Source organism: Rhinoraja longicauda, chromosome 19 (assembly GCF_053455715.1).
Source record: "Rhinoraja longicauda isolate Sanriku21f chromosome 19, sRhiLon1.1, whole genome shotgun sequence".
Classification (NCBI taxonomy): Eukaryota; Metazoa; Chordata; class Chondrichthyes; order Rajiformes; family Arhynchobatidae; genus Rhinoraja; species Rhinoraja longicauda.
Window position 1 is genome coordinate 28,583,310 of NC_135971.1, and position 16,981 is coordinate 28,600,290.

Here is a 16,981-nt window from a genome sequence, read left to right on the forward strand (position 1 = left end):
ACACGTCTGTAACACAGCGCTCATGGCTGGGTGACAGGTTTGCACAGGTCATTGGTGAACCCAACGTTGGTACAGTGTGTGGACTGGACGTCAAAGATCCCCATATTCAGCAGTCTCAAGGTGAAGATGTCTTTCCCCAAACTCTCCCTTTGATTGGATGATTGTCCTATATTGGTGGCCCCTGGATTTACTCTTCCCATAGGAACATGTTAATTCCAACCTTCAATCTTCTGTGTGGAGTTTGCACATTCTCCCTGTGACCACATGGGTTTCTTCCGGGTGCTCTGACTTCCTCCCACATCCCAATGCCCTCAGTCTGGAGGGTTGATACAAAGATAGGTAGATGGGCAGGTAGTGTAGAGAAAGCAGGGACTCTGCAGAAGGATTTGGACAAGTTGGGAGAGTGGGCAGAGAAGTGGCAGATGGAATATAGTGGAGCAAAGTGTGGAGTCATGCATTTTGGTAGTAGGATTAAAGGCAAAGACTATTTTCAATTCAGAAATCAGTGGTGTAAAGGGACTTGGGAGTGCTGGTGTAGGATTTCCAAAAATGTACTCTGTAAGTTGAATCAACAAAACTACAAAAGCTTTTCACTGTACGTCGGTAAACGTGACAATAAACTAAACTGAACTGAACAGGTAGAAAGGAAGGTAAAATGCATTGTTAGCATGTATTTTGAGAGGAGTGGAATATTTTAAACAGGATGCAGTTCTGAGGCTTTATAAGGTCAGACCACAATTGGAGTATTGTGAGCAAATTTGGCCCCCATATCTGAGGAAAGATGTGCTGGCTTTGGAGAGGGTCCAAAGGAAATTTACGACAATGATCGCAGAAATGATTGAGTTAATATATGATGAGCGTTTGTCGGCACTGGGCCTGTACTCGCTGGAGTTTAGAAGGGGGAGGGGGGACCTCATTGAAACTTACCGAATAGTGAAAGGCTTGGATAGAGTGGATGTGGAGAGGATGTTTCCACTAGTGGGAAAGTCTAGGACAAGATGCCATAGCCTCAGAATAAAAGGACGTCCCTTTAGAAAGGAGATGCGGAGGAATTTCTTTAGTGGTGAATGTGTGGAATTCATTGCCGCAGAAGGCTGCGGAGGCCAGGTCAATGGATATGTTTAAGGCGGAGATTGATAGATTCTTGATTAGTATGGTTGTCAGGGGTTATGGGGAGAAGGCAGGAAAATGGGGTTGAAAAAGAAAGATAGATCAGCCATGATTGAATGGCAGAGTAGACTTGATGGGCCAAATGGCCTAATTCTGTTCCCAGCACTTATGAATTTATGATGGGATTTCTCAAAGAGATGGCATAGACCTAATGGGCTGAATGTTCTCAAATACAATGAGAAAAGTAAGAATATAAATAAATAAAGTAATCTGCACTTAATGAAACTAACTGTCTCCATTGTTCCCCTGTTGTACTGGCCCACAGCTGAGCATCAGAGACCTGAAACACTCTGTGCTTCATGTTTCCTGTCACATCCTGTCACATTTTGTCAGGAGACCTTCTGCCCCAACTCTCTGTGAAGGCCTAGGTCACATGAACCATCAACTTCCTCTCCCAGGATCATTCCAGCCGACTGTAGCAGATCTCAGCCACATTCCTGTTTGTCCAAAATCACAAATGTTCTGCTCATCACATCTGGGAGGTCACCCAGCTCCCTGCTCACCAAGGAAGCGTTTCACATTTGATTTCTATTGGCCGAAGACAGACACACTAACTCAGCCAGTAGGGTGGCATCTCTGGAGAAAAGGAATAGGCGTCCTTTCGAGTCGAGCCCTTTCTTCAGACTGAGTCAGGGGAAAGGAGAATGAGAGATATAAATGGTTCAGGAGAAACAAATGAAACTTATGCAAAAACAATGATAATCAAAGAAATGTTGGGCACACAAGAGGCCATTGTTGGCTGTGGAATAGGTGACGATGACTCTGTCCCTGTTGCCAATGAGGGGCAGGGGAGCAAGAGAAAAGCTGTGGAGTTATGAGCGGACACATGTCTAGGATGCAGATCTGTGATGGAATCCCCATTTCCTAAAGACATCTCAAGGAAAGGGAGACGAGAGATTTAGAACAAATGTTTGAAAGATATGGAAAAAGACAATGATAAAGGAAGCAGTCCATTGTTAGCTGTGGGCTAGGTGAAAACAAGTTGGAGACAATGGATGTAGGGCAAGTTTATTTTTATACAGAAGTGGTGGATGTCTGGAGCACACTGCCAAGGTGGTGGTGCAGGGAGATATGATAGCAGCATTTAGAGTCACAGAATGGTACAGTGTGGAAACAGGCCCTTTGGCCCAACTAGCCCACACTGGCCAACATGACCTAGCTACACTATTCCCACCTGCATGCGTTTGGTCCACATCCCTCCAAAATGGTCCTATCCATGTACCTGTCCAACTGTTTCTTAAATGTTGGGATAGTCCCAGCCTCGACTGTGTCCTCTGACAGCTTATTCTGTACACCTGTCACCCTTTGTGTGAAAAAGTGACCACTCAAATTCCTATTAAATCTTTTCCCCTTCACCTTGAACCTATGTTCTCTGGTCCTCAATTCCCCTACTCTGGGCAAGAGAGTCCTTGCATCTACCCGATCTATTCCATTCATGATTGTGTATACCTCTAGAAGATCACCCCTCATCCTCCTGCGCTCCAAGGAATAGAGACTTAGCCTGCTCAACCTCTCCCTATAGCTCACACCCTCTAGACCTGGCAACATCCTCGTAAATTTTCACTGAACCCTTTCAAGCTTGACAATATCTTTCCTATAACATGGTGCCCAGAACTGAACAAAATGTTCTAAATGTGGTCTCACCAACGTTTTATAAAACTGCAACATGACCTCCCAACTTCTATACTCAATACTCTGACTGATGACGGCCAATGTGCCAAAAGCCTTTCTGACCACCTTATCTACCTGCGACTCCACCTTCAAGGAACCATTCACCTGTACTCCTAGATCCCTCTGCTCTACAACACTACCCAGAGGCCGACCATTCACTGTGTAGGTCCTGCCCTTGTTAGATGTCCCAAAATACAACACCTCACACTTCTCTGTATTAAATTCCATAAACCATTCCTCCGCCCACCTGGCCAATCGATCCAGATCCTGCTGCAATCGTTCACAACCATCTTCACTATCTGCAAAACCACCCACTTTTGTATCATCAGCAAACCTGCTAATCTTGCCCTGTACGTTCCCTTCCAAATCATTAATGTAGATGACAAACAGTAACGGGCCCAGCACCGAACCCTGATCACACCACTAATCACAGGCCTCCAGTCCAATAAGCCACCTTCCACCATCACCTTCTGCTTCCTTCCATGGAGCCAATTTGCTGTCCATTCAGCTATCCATGGATCCCATGTGATCTAACCTTCCAGAGCAGCTTACCATGTGGAATGCCTTACTGGAGTCCATGTACACAACATCTACAGCTCTGCCCTCATCGTGGAGGACTGTTGCATTCTCTTAGTAACAGAGACATGGCTTCATCCACTTATCCCAGACGGAGCCATTGAGCTAGCCGGGCGCACAGCGTTTCGTTGGGACAGAAACATCGACTCCGGTAAGAGCAAGGGGGGGGGGTTATGCATTTATGTGCACAACAGCTGGTGCACTAATATCCAAACCATAGATAGCCACTGTTCTCCTGATCTGGAGTCCCTAACAGTTAAATGCAGGCCTTTTTACCTTCCTCGCGAATTTACAGGGGTTATAGTAACAGCAGTCTACATCCCACCGAATGCTAACGCTAGCACAGCTTTAGGCTACCTGCTAGGTGCAATAAACTCACAACAGAGCACATATCCAGAAGCAGCCCACATCATAGCCGGGGACTTCAACCATGCAGACCTAAAGTCAGTTCTCCCGAAACTTGAACAACACATAAGATGTGCTACCAGGGGGAAAAACACACTAGACAAGGTTTACTCAAATATTAAGAAGGGGTTCAGGTCAGCACCACTACCACACCTGGGGCAGTCAGATCACCTGTCCATATTCCTAACCCCAGCATACACCCCACTCAGGAGGAAAGCTCCAGTCACCATAAAGACTGTGAAGACATGGCCTGAAGGAGCTTCCTCGCAGCTGCAGGATTGCTTCGAAAGGACCAACTGGGATATTTTTGAGGATCAGGACTTGGAGGAGTACACATCAACTGTACTTTGCTACATCAAAAACTGCGTTGACAATGTCACCGTCGACAAACGCATCCGGTTGTACCCCAATCAAAAACCCTGGATGACAAAGGATGTCAGGTCTCTCCTCAAGGACCGTAACACCGCCTTCAGGTCTAGTGACAGAGCTCTATACAGTGCTGCTAGAACCAACCTGAAGAGAGGCATCAAGGATGCCAAAGCGTCCTACAAGAGGAAGATTGAGGACCACTTTTCCAACAATGACCCACGGCGGGTATGGCAAGGCATCCAGCACATCACCAATTACAAGACCAGCAACCGCACGACTGCCGACGGCGACGCCTCGTTGGCTGAGGAACTTAACTGTTTCTTTGCTCGTTTCGAGGTGAAAGCTACAGTGGCAGACATTACACCCTCTCCAGCACCTGAGAGCAACACCTTCACTGTGCAGGAGTATGACGTTAAGCGAGTGCTCAGAGCAGTGAATCCCAGGAAAGCTGCAGGCCCCGATGGTGTGACGGGCAGAGTGCTGAGGGAATGTGCAGACCAATTATCTGAGGTCTTCACAAAAATCTTCAACCTGTCCCTTTTAAAATCCACCATCCCTCCCTGCCTGAAGTCCGCCATAATCATCCCACTGCCGAAAAAGCCTGTCATCAGCGGTCTTAACGACTACCGTCCGGTAGCACTCACACCGGTCATCACAAAGTGCTTCGAGAGACTGGTCCTGCAGCACATCAAAGCCAGCCTCCCACCCACCTTCGACCCATACCAGTTTGCCTACAGAGCAAATAGGTCTACAGGGGATGCCATCGACACTGCTCTTCACACTGCACTGACCCACCTTGAACACCAGGGGAGCTATGTGAGGATGCTCTTTCTCGACTTCAGCTCTGCCTTTAACACGGTCATCCCGAGCAGACTGGTCACCAAACTTTCCGACCTTGGATTTTCCCAAACCATCTGCAAATGGATCAAGGACTTCCTGACCAACCGCCCCCAGACAGTCAAAATAGGCCCTCACCTCTCCTCCACCATTACACTGAGCACCGGCTCACCACAGGGCTGTGTGTTGAGCCCCATCCTTTACTCCCTCTACACTCACGACTGCGCCCCCACCCATCCCACCAACACCATCATCAAGTTCGCGGATGACACGACTGTGGTTGGACTTATCTCAGAAGGAGATGAGACAGCCTATAGGGATGAAATCCAAAGGCTGGCAGCATGGTGTTCAGTGAACAATCTGGTCCTGAACTCCTCCAAAACAAAGGAACTTATAATTGACTTTAGAAAAACCAGTGGAGATTACGACCCACTCTACATCAATGGGGTCTGCGTGGAAAGGGTACCAGCTTTCAGGTTCCTGGGTACGCACATCGCAGAGGATCTCACCTGGTCTACCAACACCATCACCACAGTAAAGAAGGCACAGCAGAGACTCCACTTCCTGAGGATCCTCAGGAAAACCAACCTGCAGGAGAAGCTCATGTTGTCCTTCTATCGCTGCTCCATCGAGAGTGTGCTGGCATACTGTATAACCACATGGTATGCCAGCTGCTCAGAAAAGGACAGGAAGGCCCTTCAGAGGGTCATCACGACGGCCCAGAAAATCATCGGCTGCTCACTGCCCTCCCTGGAGCACCTGTTCAGCCTGCGCTGCCTCAGTAGAGCAGGCAAAATAATAAAAGATCCATCCCACCCCGGCCACCGTCTGTTTGTTCATCTGCCCTCTGGTCGACGTTTCAGGTCAATCAAATCCCGAACAAACAGACTTAAGAACAGTTTTTACCCCAGGGCCATACGAGAACTGAACACTACCTGTGCACTAGGCAACACCGTTAAAAAATCTTGTACTTAATTTAATTGTATTTATGTATTTATTTGTTTTTGCATTTATTGCATATATGTTTGTACGCACCGTCAGGATTGGCTGTTTTTTAATTTCGTTGTACTCGTTGCAATGACAATAAATGAATATTATATATTATTATCGACCTTTTTATCACGTCTTCAAATTAATCAGATTTGTGAGACAAAACCACCCATGTACAAAACCATGCTGACTGTCCCGAATCAGCCCTTTCCCATCCTAATGCCTGTAAATCCTAACCCTCAGAATACTCTCTAGTAACTTTCCATTGACAGATGTTAAGCTCATCGGCCTATATTTCCCAGCTTTTTCCCTCCAGCCTTTCTTGAAAAAGGTTCACCCACTTGGAAGCTGTTGGTGAAGAAGACGTTGCCACACTGAACAGCAGACTGGCCTGTGAAGCAAAACGTGCTGTTGAGCCAAAACCAAAGAGGCCGACGTCAGGCAATGTCATGGTAGTAGGAGACAGGGATTCAAGGATGGTGTGCTGCCTCCCTGGTGCCAGGATCCAGGATGTGACAGAGTGCAGAAATTCCTCAAGGGAGAAGGTGAACAGATGGAAGTGGTCGTGCATGTCGGCACAAACGACGTTGGAAAGAAGGGGATGGATATTCTGCAGCGTGACTTTAGAGAGCTCGGAAAAATGCTGAAAAGCAGGACCTCCAGGGTGGTTATCTCCGGTTTGCTTCCAGTTCCTCGTGCTGGTGAGAGCAGGAACAGGGAGATACAGGACCTGAATGTGTGGCTGAGGAACTGGTGCAGGGGGCAGGGATTTAGATTCTAAGACCACTGGGATCTGTTTTGGGGTAAGGGGGAATTGTGCAAAAAGGATGGATTTCACCTTAACAGGTGGGGGACCAGCATTCTGGCAGGCAGGTTTGCCATTGCTACACGGGTGGTTTTAAATTAAATAGGGTGGGGTGGGGAGGGGGGGGGGGGTGTCAAATGGGATAGTCAAGGATGGAGTTAAAGGGAAAGAGAGTAAAAGGATAATGACCCCAGAATAAACGGGAAAGAAAGCTCACAAAGGGAGAGGAGAGTATGGCCAAGTGTAATAGGGATCGATGTGAAGGGTGAGATGAGTAAGGAATTAAAAGTATTGTATATGAATGCGCGAAGTATAAGAAGTAAAGTGGATGAGCTTGAGGCTTAGTTAGAGGTTGGTAGATATGACATTGTGGGGATTACAGAGATGTGGCTGCAGGAGGATCGCGCCTGGGAACTTAATATTCAGGGTTATACGTCCTATAGAAAGGACAGGCAGGTGGGCAGAGGAGGTGCGGTAGCTCTGCTGGTGAGGGATGGAATTCAGACCCGTGCGAGGGGTGACATAGGGACTGATGAGGTAGAGTCACTGTGGATTGAGTTGAGGAATTGTAAAGGCAAGAAGACACTAATTGGTGTGATCTACAGACATCCAAATAGTAGCCCGAATGTAGTGTGTAAGATGCAGCAGGAGTTAAAACTGGCATGTAACAAAGGTAATGTCACTGTGGTGATGGGGGATTTCAATATGCAGGTAGACTGGGAAAATCAGGTTGGTTCTGGACCCCAAGAAAGAGAGTTTGTAGAGTGCCTCCGAGATGGATTCTTGGAGCAGCTTGTACTGGAGCCGACCAGAGAAAAGGCAAATCTGGATTTAGTGTTGTCCAATGAACCAGATTTGATAGAACTCGAGGTAAAGGAACCGCTTGGAGGTAGTGATCATAATATGATTAGTTTTAAACTGCAATTTGAGAGGGAGAAGGTTAAATCGGAAGTGTGAGTGATGCAGTTGAACAAAGGGGACTATGAAGGCATGAGAGAGGAGCTGGCCAAGGTTGACTGGAGAGGGATCCTAGCAGGAATGATGGTGGAACAGCAATGGCAGGAATTTCTGGGCATAATCCGGAAGATGCAGGATCATTTCATTCCAAAAGGGAAGAAAGATTCTAAGGGGAGTAGGAGGCAACCGTGGCCAACAAGGGAAGTTAGGGATGGAATAAAACTAAAAGAAAAGATGTATAACACAGCAAAGAGTAGCCGGAAGCCAGAGGATTGGGAAACTTTCATAGGACAACAGAAGGTAACAAAATGGGCAGAAAAGATAAAAGGGTCTGAAGAAGGGTCTGGACCTGAAACGTTACCCATTCCTTCTCTCCCGAGATACTGCTTGACCTGCTGAGTTACTCCAACATTTTGTGAATAAAAAGATAAAAGGGTGTCGGATAAGAACAGCGGAGCAGTGATATTTAAAGTCAGAGTGAATTCTATAGTGGAAGAGGATGGGGGAATGGAAAGAGGGCAAATAAAACAGAAATATGACGTGAGGATAGATGAGTGTACAGAGGAGGGGAGGTGGGCAAGGGGACTGGAGAATGGGAGAAATGTGTGCTCTGGGGTGGCAGGATGGGACAGTGGAAGGAGAGGTGGCAGAGGGGGCTATGACTTGACATTGGCATATTCAATGTTCATAGCGCTGGACTCACTCTTGCAATTGACAAAGCCCAGGACAGAACGTTCACTGTGGGAATGGGGAGGAGAGTTAAAATGGTTAGCAGCCGGAGATCTAGCAGATCTTGGCGGACCAAACGTGTTTACTGAGTCGACACTTGGTCTTGCCGATGTACAGGAGGCCACATCAGGGACACCTAATGCAGTAGATTAGGTTAGAGAAGGTGCACGTGAACCTCTGTCTCACCAGGAAGGACTGATGGAGGCCCTGGATGGAGGTGAAGGAGGTATAAGGACAGGTGTTACATCTCCTGCAGTTGCAGGGGAAAGTACCTGGGGAGTGGACAGGTTGGGAGGTAAAGGATGACCAGGTGTGGGATCCTGCCTTTGACAATTACAGAGGCCTTTGTAAGCCTCTGGAGCGGTTTTACAATCGCCCACCCTGGTTAGACTCAGGCACACTCACTCCAGGAGCAGGACACACTCACTGCGTGGTCTAGACCCACAGTACACGGTGGGCGGCACGGTAGCGCAGCGGTAGAGTTGCTGCTTTACAGCGAATGCAGCGCCGGAGACTCAGGTTCAATCCTGACTACGGGTGCTGCACTGTAAGGAGTTTGTACGTTCTCCCCGTGACCTGCGTGGGTTTACTCCGAGATCTTCGGTTTCCTCCCACACTCCAAAGACGTACAGGTATGTAGGTTAATTGGCTGGGTAAAATGTAAAAATTGTCCCTAGTGTGTGTAGGATAGTGTTAATGTGCGGGGATCGCTGGGCGGCACGGACTTGGAGGGCCGAAAAGGCCTGTTTCCAGCTGTATAGATATGATATGATATGGACAATGACATTTTGTCAGCGTCTAGACTGGTTAGACTCAGCACCAGACATACTCACTCCAGGAGCAGGACACACACACTGTGTGGTCATGACCCACAGTACACGGTGGTACCCAGTGCACTCCACCTAGTAGCAGCAACAGAAAGCTGAGGCCTTGCTACTGGACCAGGTGAATGTGGGACCTTCCACCAGCCAGTCCCAACCCCGCGCAGAGATCAGCCCCGTTAACCTGTCCCGTACTGACCCCAGAACACAGTGGTCGGCCTCTCCAGACCCTCGTGCTCCACGTGGCAGGAGTACATGTCTCCCAGGCTGGGGGTGAAGGTCAGGTAGGTGAACCTCTGGAAGGAGTAATCATTCTTCAGGTAGTACTCTGTGGTGTTGATTCCCTCGGTCAAGGGCTCATCGTTCCGTTTCCACTTCATGTTGATGCGTGCAGGATAGAATCCATCAGCCAGACAGATCAAGGTGTTGGGCTGACCCCACTCCACGAGATCCTCGGCGTACATGGCAGCCTGAGGGGGAACTGTGGGCAGACAGGGTAAGAACAGGTTAACCAAGGTGACAGGACACTGAAAACCAGAATGCAATCAGTGTGGGTGGGAAATGCAGGCAGGAGCGTCCAGGACTAGTTCACAACCAACAGGCAGAGCAGGAATGCAACCGCACATTGCCAACCAGTAGTGCAAGCTGAGAAATGGTTGGTCCCTTTGTGTTGGTCCCAGCACCAGGCCCCTGGTCTTCACCACAGCGAGTTCCATCAGTAAACCCTGGGAACAGCAGACGGGATGTGAATGGGTCACCTGGACCTGGTGGTATGGGCTGGGGCACGAACTTTGGTTGTGATATACATCGTAAACCCACTTCAACCAATACAATAACCCTCTATCCCTCTATAAAAAGAGCACCAGGGACGCTGGCAGGCAGTCAGGCAGTAAAGGTCGGGAGAGCAGGAGCAAAGACGACCATTGGCTGAGAGAAAGTAAGTGTTAATTGCAGGTTAAAGTCCGTTTAAAAAGAGCGCCAAAGGGACACTCGCAGGCAATCAGTGAAGCGCAAACCTCCAAGCTCGTCAGAGGAAAGCAGGATAGAAGTACGTGGATTGGCTGATCAATTAAATTAGAAGTTTGGTAAATTGGCCAATTAGTTAATTTAGTGACTGATATAAACAAGGCCTGCACAAGGGGTGCGGCCCTGTCTAGGGCAGTGCGAGTCTTTGGCGAGGAGGCTACACTTGTTTTTAGACAATAAAGTGATGGCCGATAAGTTGGTGCAGTGTGTTTCCCGCAGGATGGGGGAAGGTAGGGACACCGCTGGAGCTTCTGGGAGCTACACCTGCAAGAACTGTGTCCAGGTGCAGCTCCTGAATGGATGTGTGGTGGAGTTGGAAAAGCAGCTGGATGACCTCGGGGCCATCCGGGAATGTGAGAGTTAAAGGGGAAGCGAATACAGGAGAAATTGCAAAGGACTCTCGAATGAATGGGGAGGGAAGTTCAAGATGGCATATGAGAGTAAGGTCGGGGCCAATTGTGACCGGTGTAAGAGGGGAGGGGAGGGGGAGAGGGGAGGGGAGGGGGGAGGGGTGGATGGGGAAGAGGAGGGAAGGGGATAAAGAGGGGAGGTGATGGGTAAGTGAGTAGGAAGGGGAAAATGGCGGAGAGGGGAAGATGAGGCGAGAGGTGCGAATGGAAAGGAGGGTTGGGGGTGGGGGGAGGTGGTGGAGGTGAATGAGAGAAGAGGGGGAAAGGGATGGGGTGAGAAGGGGAGGGTAGTGGAGGGTGCAGGGAGAGGAGGGTTGGGAGAGGGGAGGGGGGCTTTGGGAGTGGGGTCAAGAGGTTTGGGAGGGGAAGGAGACAAGGGGGAGAGGGAAGGGTAGGGAGGAGTGGAGTGGAAGTGACAAGGGCAGAGAACTGGTGAGGAGAGGGAGTGTGAGAGGGAGTGAGAGGGATGAGGATGGGATATGAACATCCCCACCCTCACCCTCATCGCTGGTGCTGCCAGGCTCCTTGTTTCCTCATGACTGTGAGGCCAGGTGAAGCACTAAGTATAAACGTGCTGATGGTGGATCCTGGACGTCCACACCACCCGCACACTAACTGGTCCCTTCACACGGATGCGGCCCCTCCCTGGCTCCACCCCCCATCACAGCTCCTCACACCAGTGCCTGCAGTCCATCCTCACCGGCACCACCCGTGCACAGGCCGTGATACTGTGGGCCCGGGGGGGGGGGGGGGGGGGGTCGGTGATGGGGGCCAGGGGGTCGGTGATGGGGGCCAGGGGGTCGGTGATGGGGGCCAGGGGGTCGGTGATGGGGGCCAGGGGGTCGGTGATGGGGGCCAGGGGGTCGGTGATGGGGGCCAGGGGGTCGGTGATGGGGGCCAGGGGGTCGGTGATGGGGGCCAGGGGGTCGGTGATGGGGGCCAGGGGGTCGGTGATGGGGGCCAGGGGGGGTGATGGGGGCCAGGGGGTCGGTGATGGGGGCCAGGGGGTCGGTGATGGGGGCCAGGGGGTCGGTGATGGGGACGTGCGAGGGACCCGGCCCGGGCTTGTGCTACAAGGGGAGGGGGAGCGGCTCCCGGTCCCGCCGGTGCCTGTTAGAGACAGCCCGTGTTACCCGCCCCCCCCCCCCCCCCCCCCCCCCGCTGACCTTTGACCTCCGGGCTCCCGTGCGACAGGTTCTTGTATACATTGAGATTCTGTTTCACGACGGCCATAGTAGCCGAGATCCCCGCCTCTCCCCCCCGCATCGTTTGGCTCTGCAACTGGGGGATCCGCGCCACCTCCTTCTTCAGCTTGAAGTCCATGTACAGAACCTCATCGTTATCCACCAACATGTCAAACTGCTGGTCCGGGCTGCCGTCCTGGGCCACGAACACCATCAGTTCCTCATGGCGGTCTGTGTGACAAGGGGCAACGAGTGACAGCGAGCACAGCAAGGGGAGGGGGGGGGACAGGGAGGGGGAGAGGGAGGGGGAGGGGGAGAGGGAGGGAGGACAAGAGGCATTGAGGGAGCGGGCAGGTGGGAGGGAGGTGAAAGAGGCAGGGAGGTGGAGGGAGGGGGGGAGAGAGAGAGGGGAGAGAACGAGAGGGGGAGGGAGAGGGGAGAGAGGGGGGAGAGAGGGAGGGGGAGGAGGGGGGAAGAGAGGGAGGGGGAGGAGTGAGGGAGGAGTGACGGGGGAGAGAGGGGGAGGAGGGAGGGGGAAAAGAGGGAGGGCGGAAAAATGGTGCGGGGAAAGAGGGAGGGGGGAAAGATGGAGGGGGAGAGGAAGGGGGGAAAGATGGAGGGGGAGAGAGGGAGGAGGAGGGAGTGTGAAAGACGGCGGGGTGGTGAGAGGGGAGGGGATGGGGAGCGGAGGGAGAGGGGAGGGGTGGTAGGGAGGGGGGAGAGGGAATGAGTGAGGGAGGGGAGGGAGGGAGGGGAGAGGGTGGAAGAGGGGGGGAAGGGGGTGCGGGAGAGTGGGGGAAACGGGGGAGGGGAAGGGAGGTGGGAAGAGGGAGGGGGGAGGAGGGTAGAGGGACGGGGAGAGGAAGGGGGAAGGGGGAGTAGGAGGGAGGGAGGTGGGAAGTGTGGGCGGGAGGTGAAAGAGGCAGTGAGGTGGAGAGGGAGGGGGAGAGAGGGATGCGGAAAGAGGGATGGGGAAAGGGAGGGGGAGAAAGAGGGAGGGGGAAGAGGGAGGGGGAAGGAGGGGGGAAAGAGGGGGGTAGGGAAAGAGGGGGGTAGAGAAAGAGGGGGAATGCGAGGGAGGGGAGAGAGGGAGGGGGGAGTAGGGTGGAAGAGGGGGGAGGGGGCGGGAGAGTGGGGGGAAGGAGGGGAGGGGAGGTGGTTGGGAGGGGGAGGGAGGGCGAGAGGCATGGAGGGAGGCGGGCAGGTGGGAGGGAGGGCGAGGGGAGGGTGGGGAGTAGGAGGGAAGGAGGGGGGAAGGGTGGGAGCGAGGTGAAAGAGGCAGTGAGGTGGAGAGGGAGGGTGGAGAGGGAGGGTGGAGAGAGGGACGGTGGGAGAGAGGAAGGCGAGAGGGGAGGGGAGGGAGGGGGAGGAAGGGGGAGGAGGGAGGGAGAGGAGGGTGGGGGGAGTGGGACGGTGGGAGGAGAGGGAGGGAGGGAGGGCGAGAGGCGTGGAGGGAGGTGGGAGGGTGGGGAGTAGGAGGGAGGGAGGGGAGAAGGGTGGGCAGGAGGTGAAAGAGGCAGTGAGGTGGAGAGGGAGGGGGAGAGAGGGATGGGGGAAAGAGGGAGGGGGGGAAGAGGGAGGGGGAAGAGGGAGGGAGGGGGGAAAGAGGGAGGGGGAAAAGAGGGAGGGGGAAAGAGGGAGGGTAGGGAAAGAGGGGGGATGAGAGGAAGGGGGTAGAGACGGAGGGGGGAGAGGGAGGGGGAGAGGGAGGGGGAGGGGGAGAGGGAGAGAGGGAGGGGAGGGAGAAAGTGATGGAGGGGTTGGTTGGGAGGGGGAGAGGGAGAGAGGGAGGGGAAGGAGAAAGAGATGGAGGGGTTGGTTGGGAGGGGGAGAGGGAATGAGGGAGGGTGGGTGGGAGGGTTGAGAGGGGGAGGGGAGGGGTGAGAGGGGGGAGAGAAACAGAGGGGGAGGAAGTGAGGGAGAGGGATTGGGAGACAGAGGGGGAACGAGGCAGGGAGGGAGGGAGGGTGGGCGAGAGAATGTGGGTGGGGAGGGGGAGAGGGAGGGGTAGGGAGCGGGCAGGGAGGGAGAGGGGGAGGGAAGGAGGGGAGGGAGAGTGAGGGTGGGAAGGGGAGGGAGAATGGGAAAGGGAGGGGGGAGAGTGGGGGGGAGGTGGGTGAGGGTGAGGAGAGGGAGGGAGGGGGCAGGAGGGTGGGTATGGTGGGGAGTGGGAGGGGATTGAGAGGGATGAGGGAAAGGGAGGGGGAGAGGTAGGGGTAAGAGGTAGGGATAGGGAGAGAAGAAGACGGAGGGAGGGCGAGGGAGGAAGGGGAGGGGAAGGGGGAGCAGATGGAAGGGTGGGGAGGGAGGGGAGGGAGTGGGGAGAGAAGAAGGGGAGAGGTATGGGGGGAGGCGGGCATGTGGGAGGGTGGGAGGGAGGTTGGAAGGGTGGGAGGGAGGTGAAAGAGGCAGGGAGGTGAAGAAGGAGGGGTTGAGGGAGGGGGAGAGAGAGAGAGGGAGGGGGAGAGAGGGAGGGGGAGAGGCAGGGTGGGGGAGCAGATGAAGGGGTGGAGAGGGGGTGGGAGGGAGGTGGGAGAGTGAGGTGGTGATGTGGGAAAGTGAGGGTGGGGCAAAGGGAGGTTGAGGGGAGAGGGGGAGGGAGACGGAGGGAGGAAGGGGAGAGGGTGTGGAGTAGGAGGGAAGGAGGGGGAAGGGAAAGGGGCAATGAGGGAGGGGGTGAGAGATGCAGGGAGGGGGAGAGGAAGGGGGAACGAGGGAGGGGGGAGAGGAGGAAGAGTGATGGAGGGGGAGAGGGTGGGGAGGAGTGAGGAGTGGAGGGAGGGAAGAGGGGGGAGCGTGGAGAGGGAGGCAAGGGGTGAGAAGGAGGAAGATGGGAGGGAGAGGGGAGGGCGGGGACAGGATGCCAGAAGGAGGGTGGGGGAGGTAGGGGCAGAGGGATGGAGGGAGGGAAAGGAAGGTGGAGATGGAGGAGGGATATAGGGGGAAAAGTGGGAGGAGGGGGGGAGTTGGAGGGGGATGGACGGACAATAGACAATAGACAATAGACAATAGGTGCAGGAGGAGGCCATTCAGCCCTTCGAGCCAGCACCGCCATTCAATGTGATCATGGCTGATCACTCTCAATCAGTACCCCGTTCCTGCCTTCTCCCCATACCCCCTCACTCCGCTATCCTTAAGAGCTCTATCCAGCTCTCTCTTGAAAGCATCCAACGAACTGGCCTCCACTGCCTTCTGAGGCAGAGAATTCCACACCTTCACCACCCTCTGACTGAAAAAGTTCTTCCTCATCTCCGTTCTAAATGACGGAGAGGGGGGGATGGAGGAGAGAAGGAGAGGGGGAGGTGGGGAGGTGGGGAATTGACGATGGGAAGGGAGGTGGAGGAGGGGAGGGGGTGGAAGGAGGAGGAAGGAGGAGGATGGATGGAGGGGATGAATTGGGAGGAGGGGGCGTTGGAGGGAGGAGATGGAGGGGGACGGACGGGTAGAAGGAAGAAGGGAGGAGAGAAGGGAGGAGTGGGAAGGGGAGGGAGGGGGAGTAGGGGGGGAAGAGGGTGGAAGGGAGGGGAGTGGGAGAGTGGGGGAAAGGGGGGAGGGGGAAGCGGGTGGGTGGGGGAAGAGGGAAGGAGGGTAAAGAGGGAGATAGGGAGGGAGGGGGAGGGAGGGAAGGAGGGGGAGGGAGGGATGGAGGGGGAGAGGGATGGAGGAAGGGAGGGAGACGGAGGGCGAGAGGCATGGAGGTAGGCAGGTGGGAGGGGGGGGGTGGGGAGTAGGAGGGAGGGAGGGGGGAAGGGTGGGAGGGAGGTGAAAGAGGCAGGGAGGTGGAGAAGGAGGGGGAGAGATGGAGGGAGGGGGAGAGAGGGATGAGGGCGAGAGAGGGAGGGCGAGAGGCATGGAGAGAGGGAGGGCAAGAGGCATGGAGGGAGGGGGAGGGTGTGGAGTAGGTGGGAGGGAGGAAGGGTGGGCAGGAGGTGAAAGAGGCAGTGAGGTGGAGAGGGAGGGGGGGGAGAGGAGAGGGGGAGAGAGGAGGGGGGAGGAGGGGGGGAGAGGGAGGGAGGGAGAGGGAGGGGGGGGAGAGAGGGAGGGGGAGAGAGGGAGGTGGGAGAGAGGAGGGGGGGGGAGAGAGGAGGGGGGGAGAGGGAGGGGAGGGGGGAGAGGGAGGGGAGGGGAGGGGGGAGAGGGAGGGGAGGGGGGGGAGAGGGAGGGGGACAGAGGAGGGGGGGAGAGAGGAGGGGGGGAGATAGGAGGGGGGGAGATAGGAGGGGGGAGAGGAGGGGGGGAGAGAGGAGGGGGGGAGAGAGGAGGGGGGAGAGAGGAGGGGGGAGAGAGGGAGGGGGAGAGAGGGAGGGGGAGAGAGGAGGGGGAGAGAGGGAGGGGGTGAGAGGAAGGGGGAGAGAGGGAGGGGGAACAGAGGGAGGAGGGAAAGAGGGAGGGCGAAAAGAGGGAGGGTAGGGAAAGAGGGGGGATGAGAGGGAAGGGGGAGAGACAGAGGGGGGAGAGACAGGGGTTGGTTGGGAGGGCAGGGAGGGAGGGAGAGAGGGTAGGGGAGGGAGCGAGGGAGAAAGATGGAGGGGTTGGTTGGGAGGGGGGAGGGAATGAGTGAGGGAGGGTGGGGGGTTGAAAGGGGGGAGGGGAGAGAGGGGGAGAGCGACAGAGGGGGAGAGGAAGTGAGGGAGAGGGAGTGGGAGACAGGGGGAACGTGGAGGGAGGGAGGGTGGGCGAGAGAATGTGGGTGGGGGAAGGTTGGTGAAGATGGGCGAGGGAGGGTGGGGAGTGGGAGGGAGCGGGAGGGAGGGAGAGGGAGGGAGAGGGAAGGAAGGGGGAGTGAGGGTGGGAAGGGGGATGGAGAATGGGAAGGGGTGGGGGGAGAGAAGGGGAGGGGGGAAGGAGGGTGAGGAGAGGGAGGGAGGGGGCGGGATGGGGCAGCAGGGTGGGTATGGTGGGGAGAGGGAGGGGATTGAGAGGGATGAGGGAAAGGGAGGGGGAGAGGTAGGGGTAAGAGGTAGGGATGGGGAGGGAAGACGGATTGAGGGGAGGGAGGAAGGGGAGGGGGAGCAGATGGAAGGGTGGAGA

The 16,981-nt window shown here is 54.8% G+C and overlaps 1 protein-coding gene across 2 annotated transcripts in view; it reads right to left on the bottom strand.

The window, feature by feature from the left end:
* LOC144603208 (H-2 class II histocompatibility antigen, A-U alpha chain-like) overlaps nt 1-16,981 on the bottom strand; it is a 52,277-nt gene that overhangs the window by 22,171 nt on the left and 13,125 nt on the right. For both annotated transcript variants that reach the window (XM_078416398.1, XM_078416399.1), the window contains exons 2-3: nt 11,933-12,181; nt 9,530-9,811 (exon numbers count right to left, since the gene is read on the bottom strand). In XM_078416398.1, coding sequence (XP_078272524.1) covers nt 9,530-9,811; nt 11,933-12,181 — 531 coding nt within the window. The remainder of the gene's footprint in view (nt 1-9,529; nt 9,812-11,932; nt 12,182-16,981) is intronic.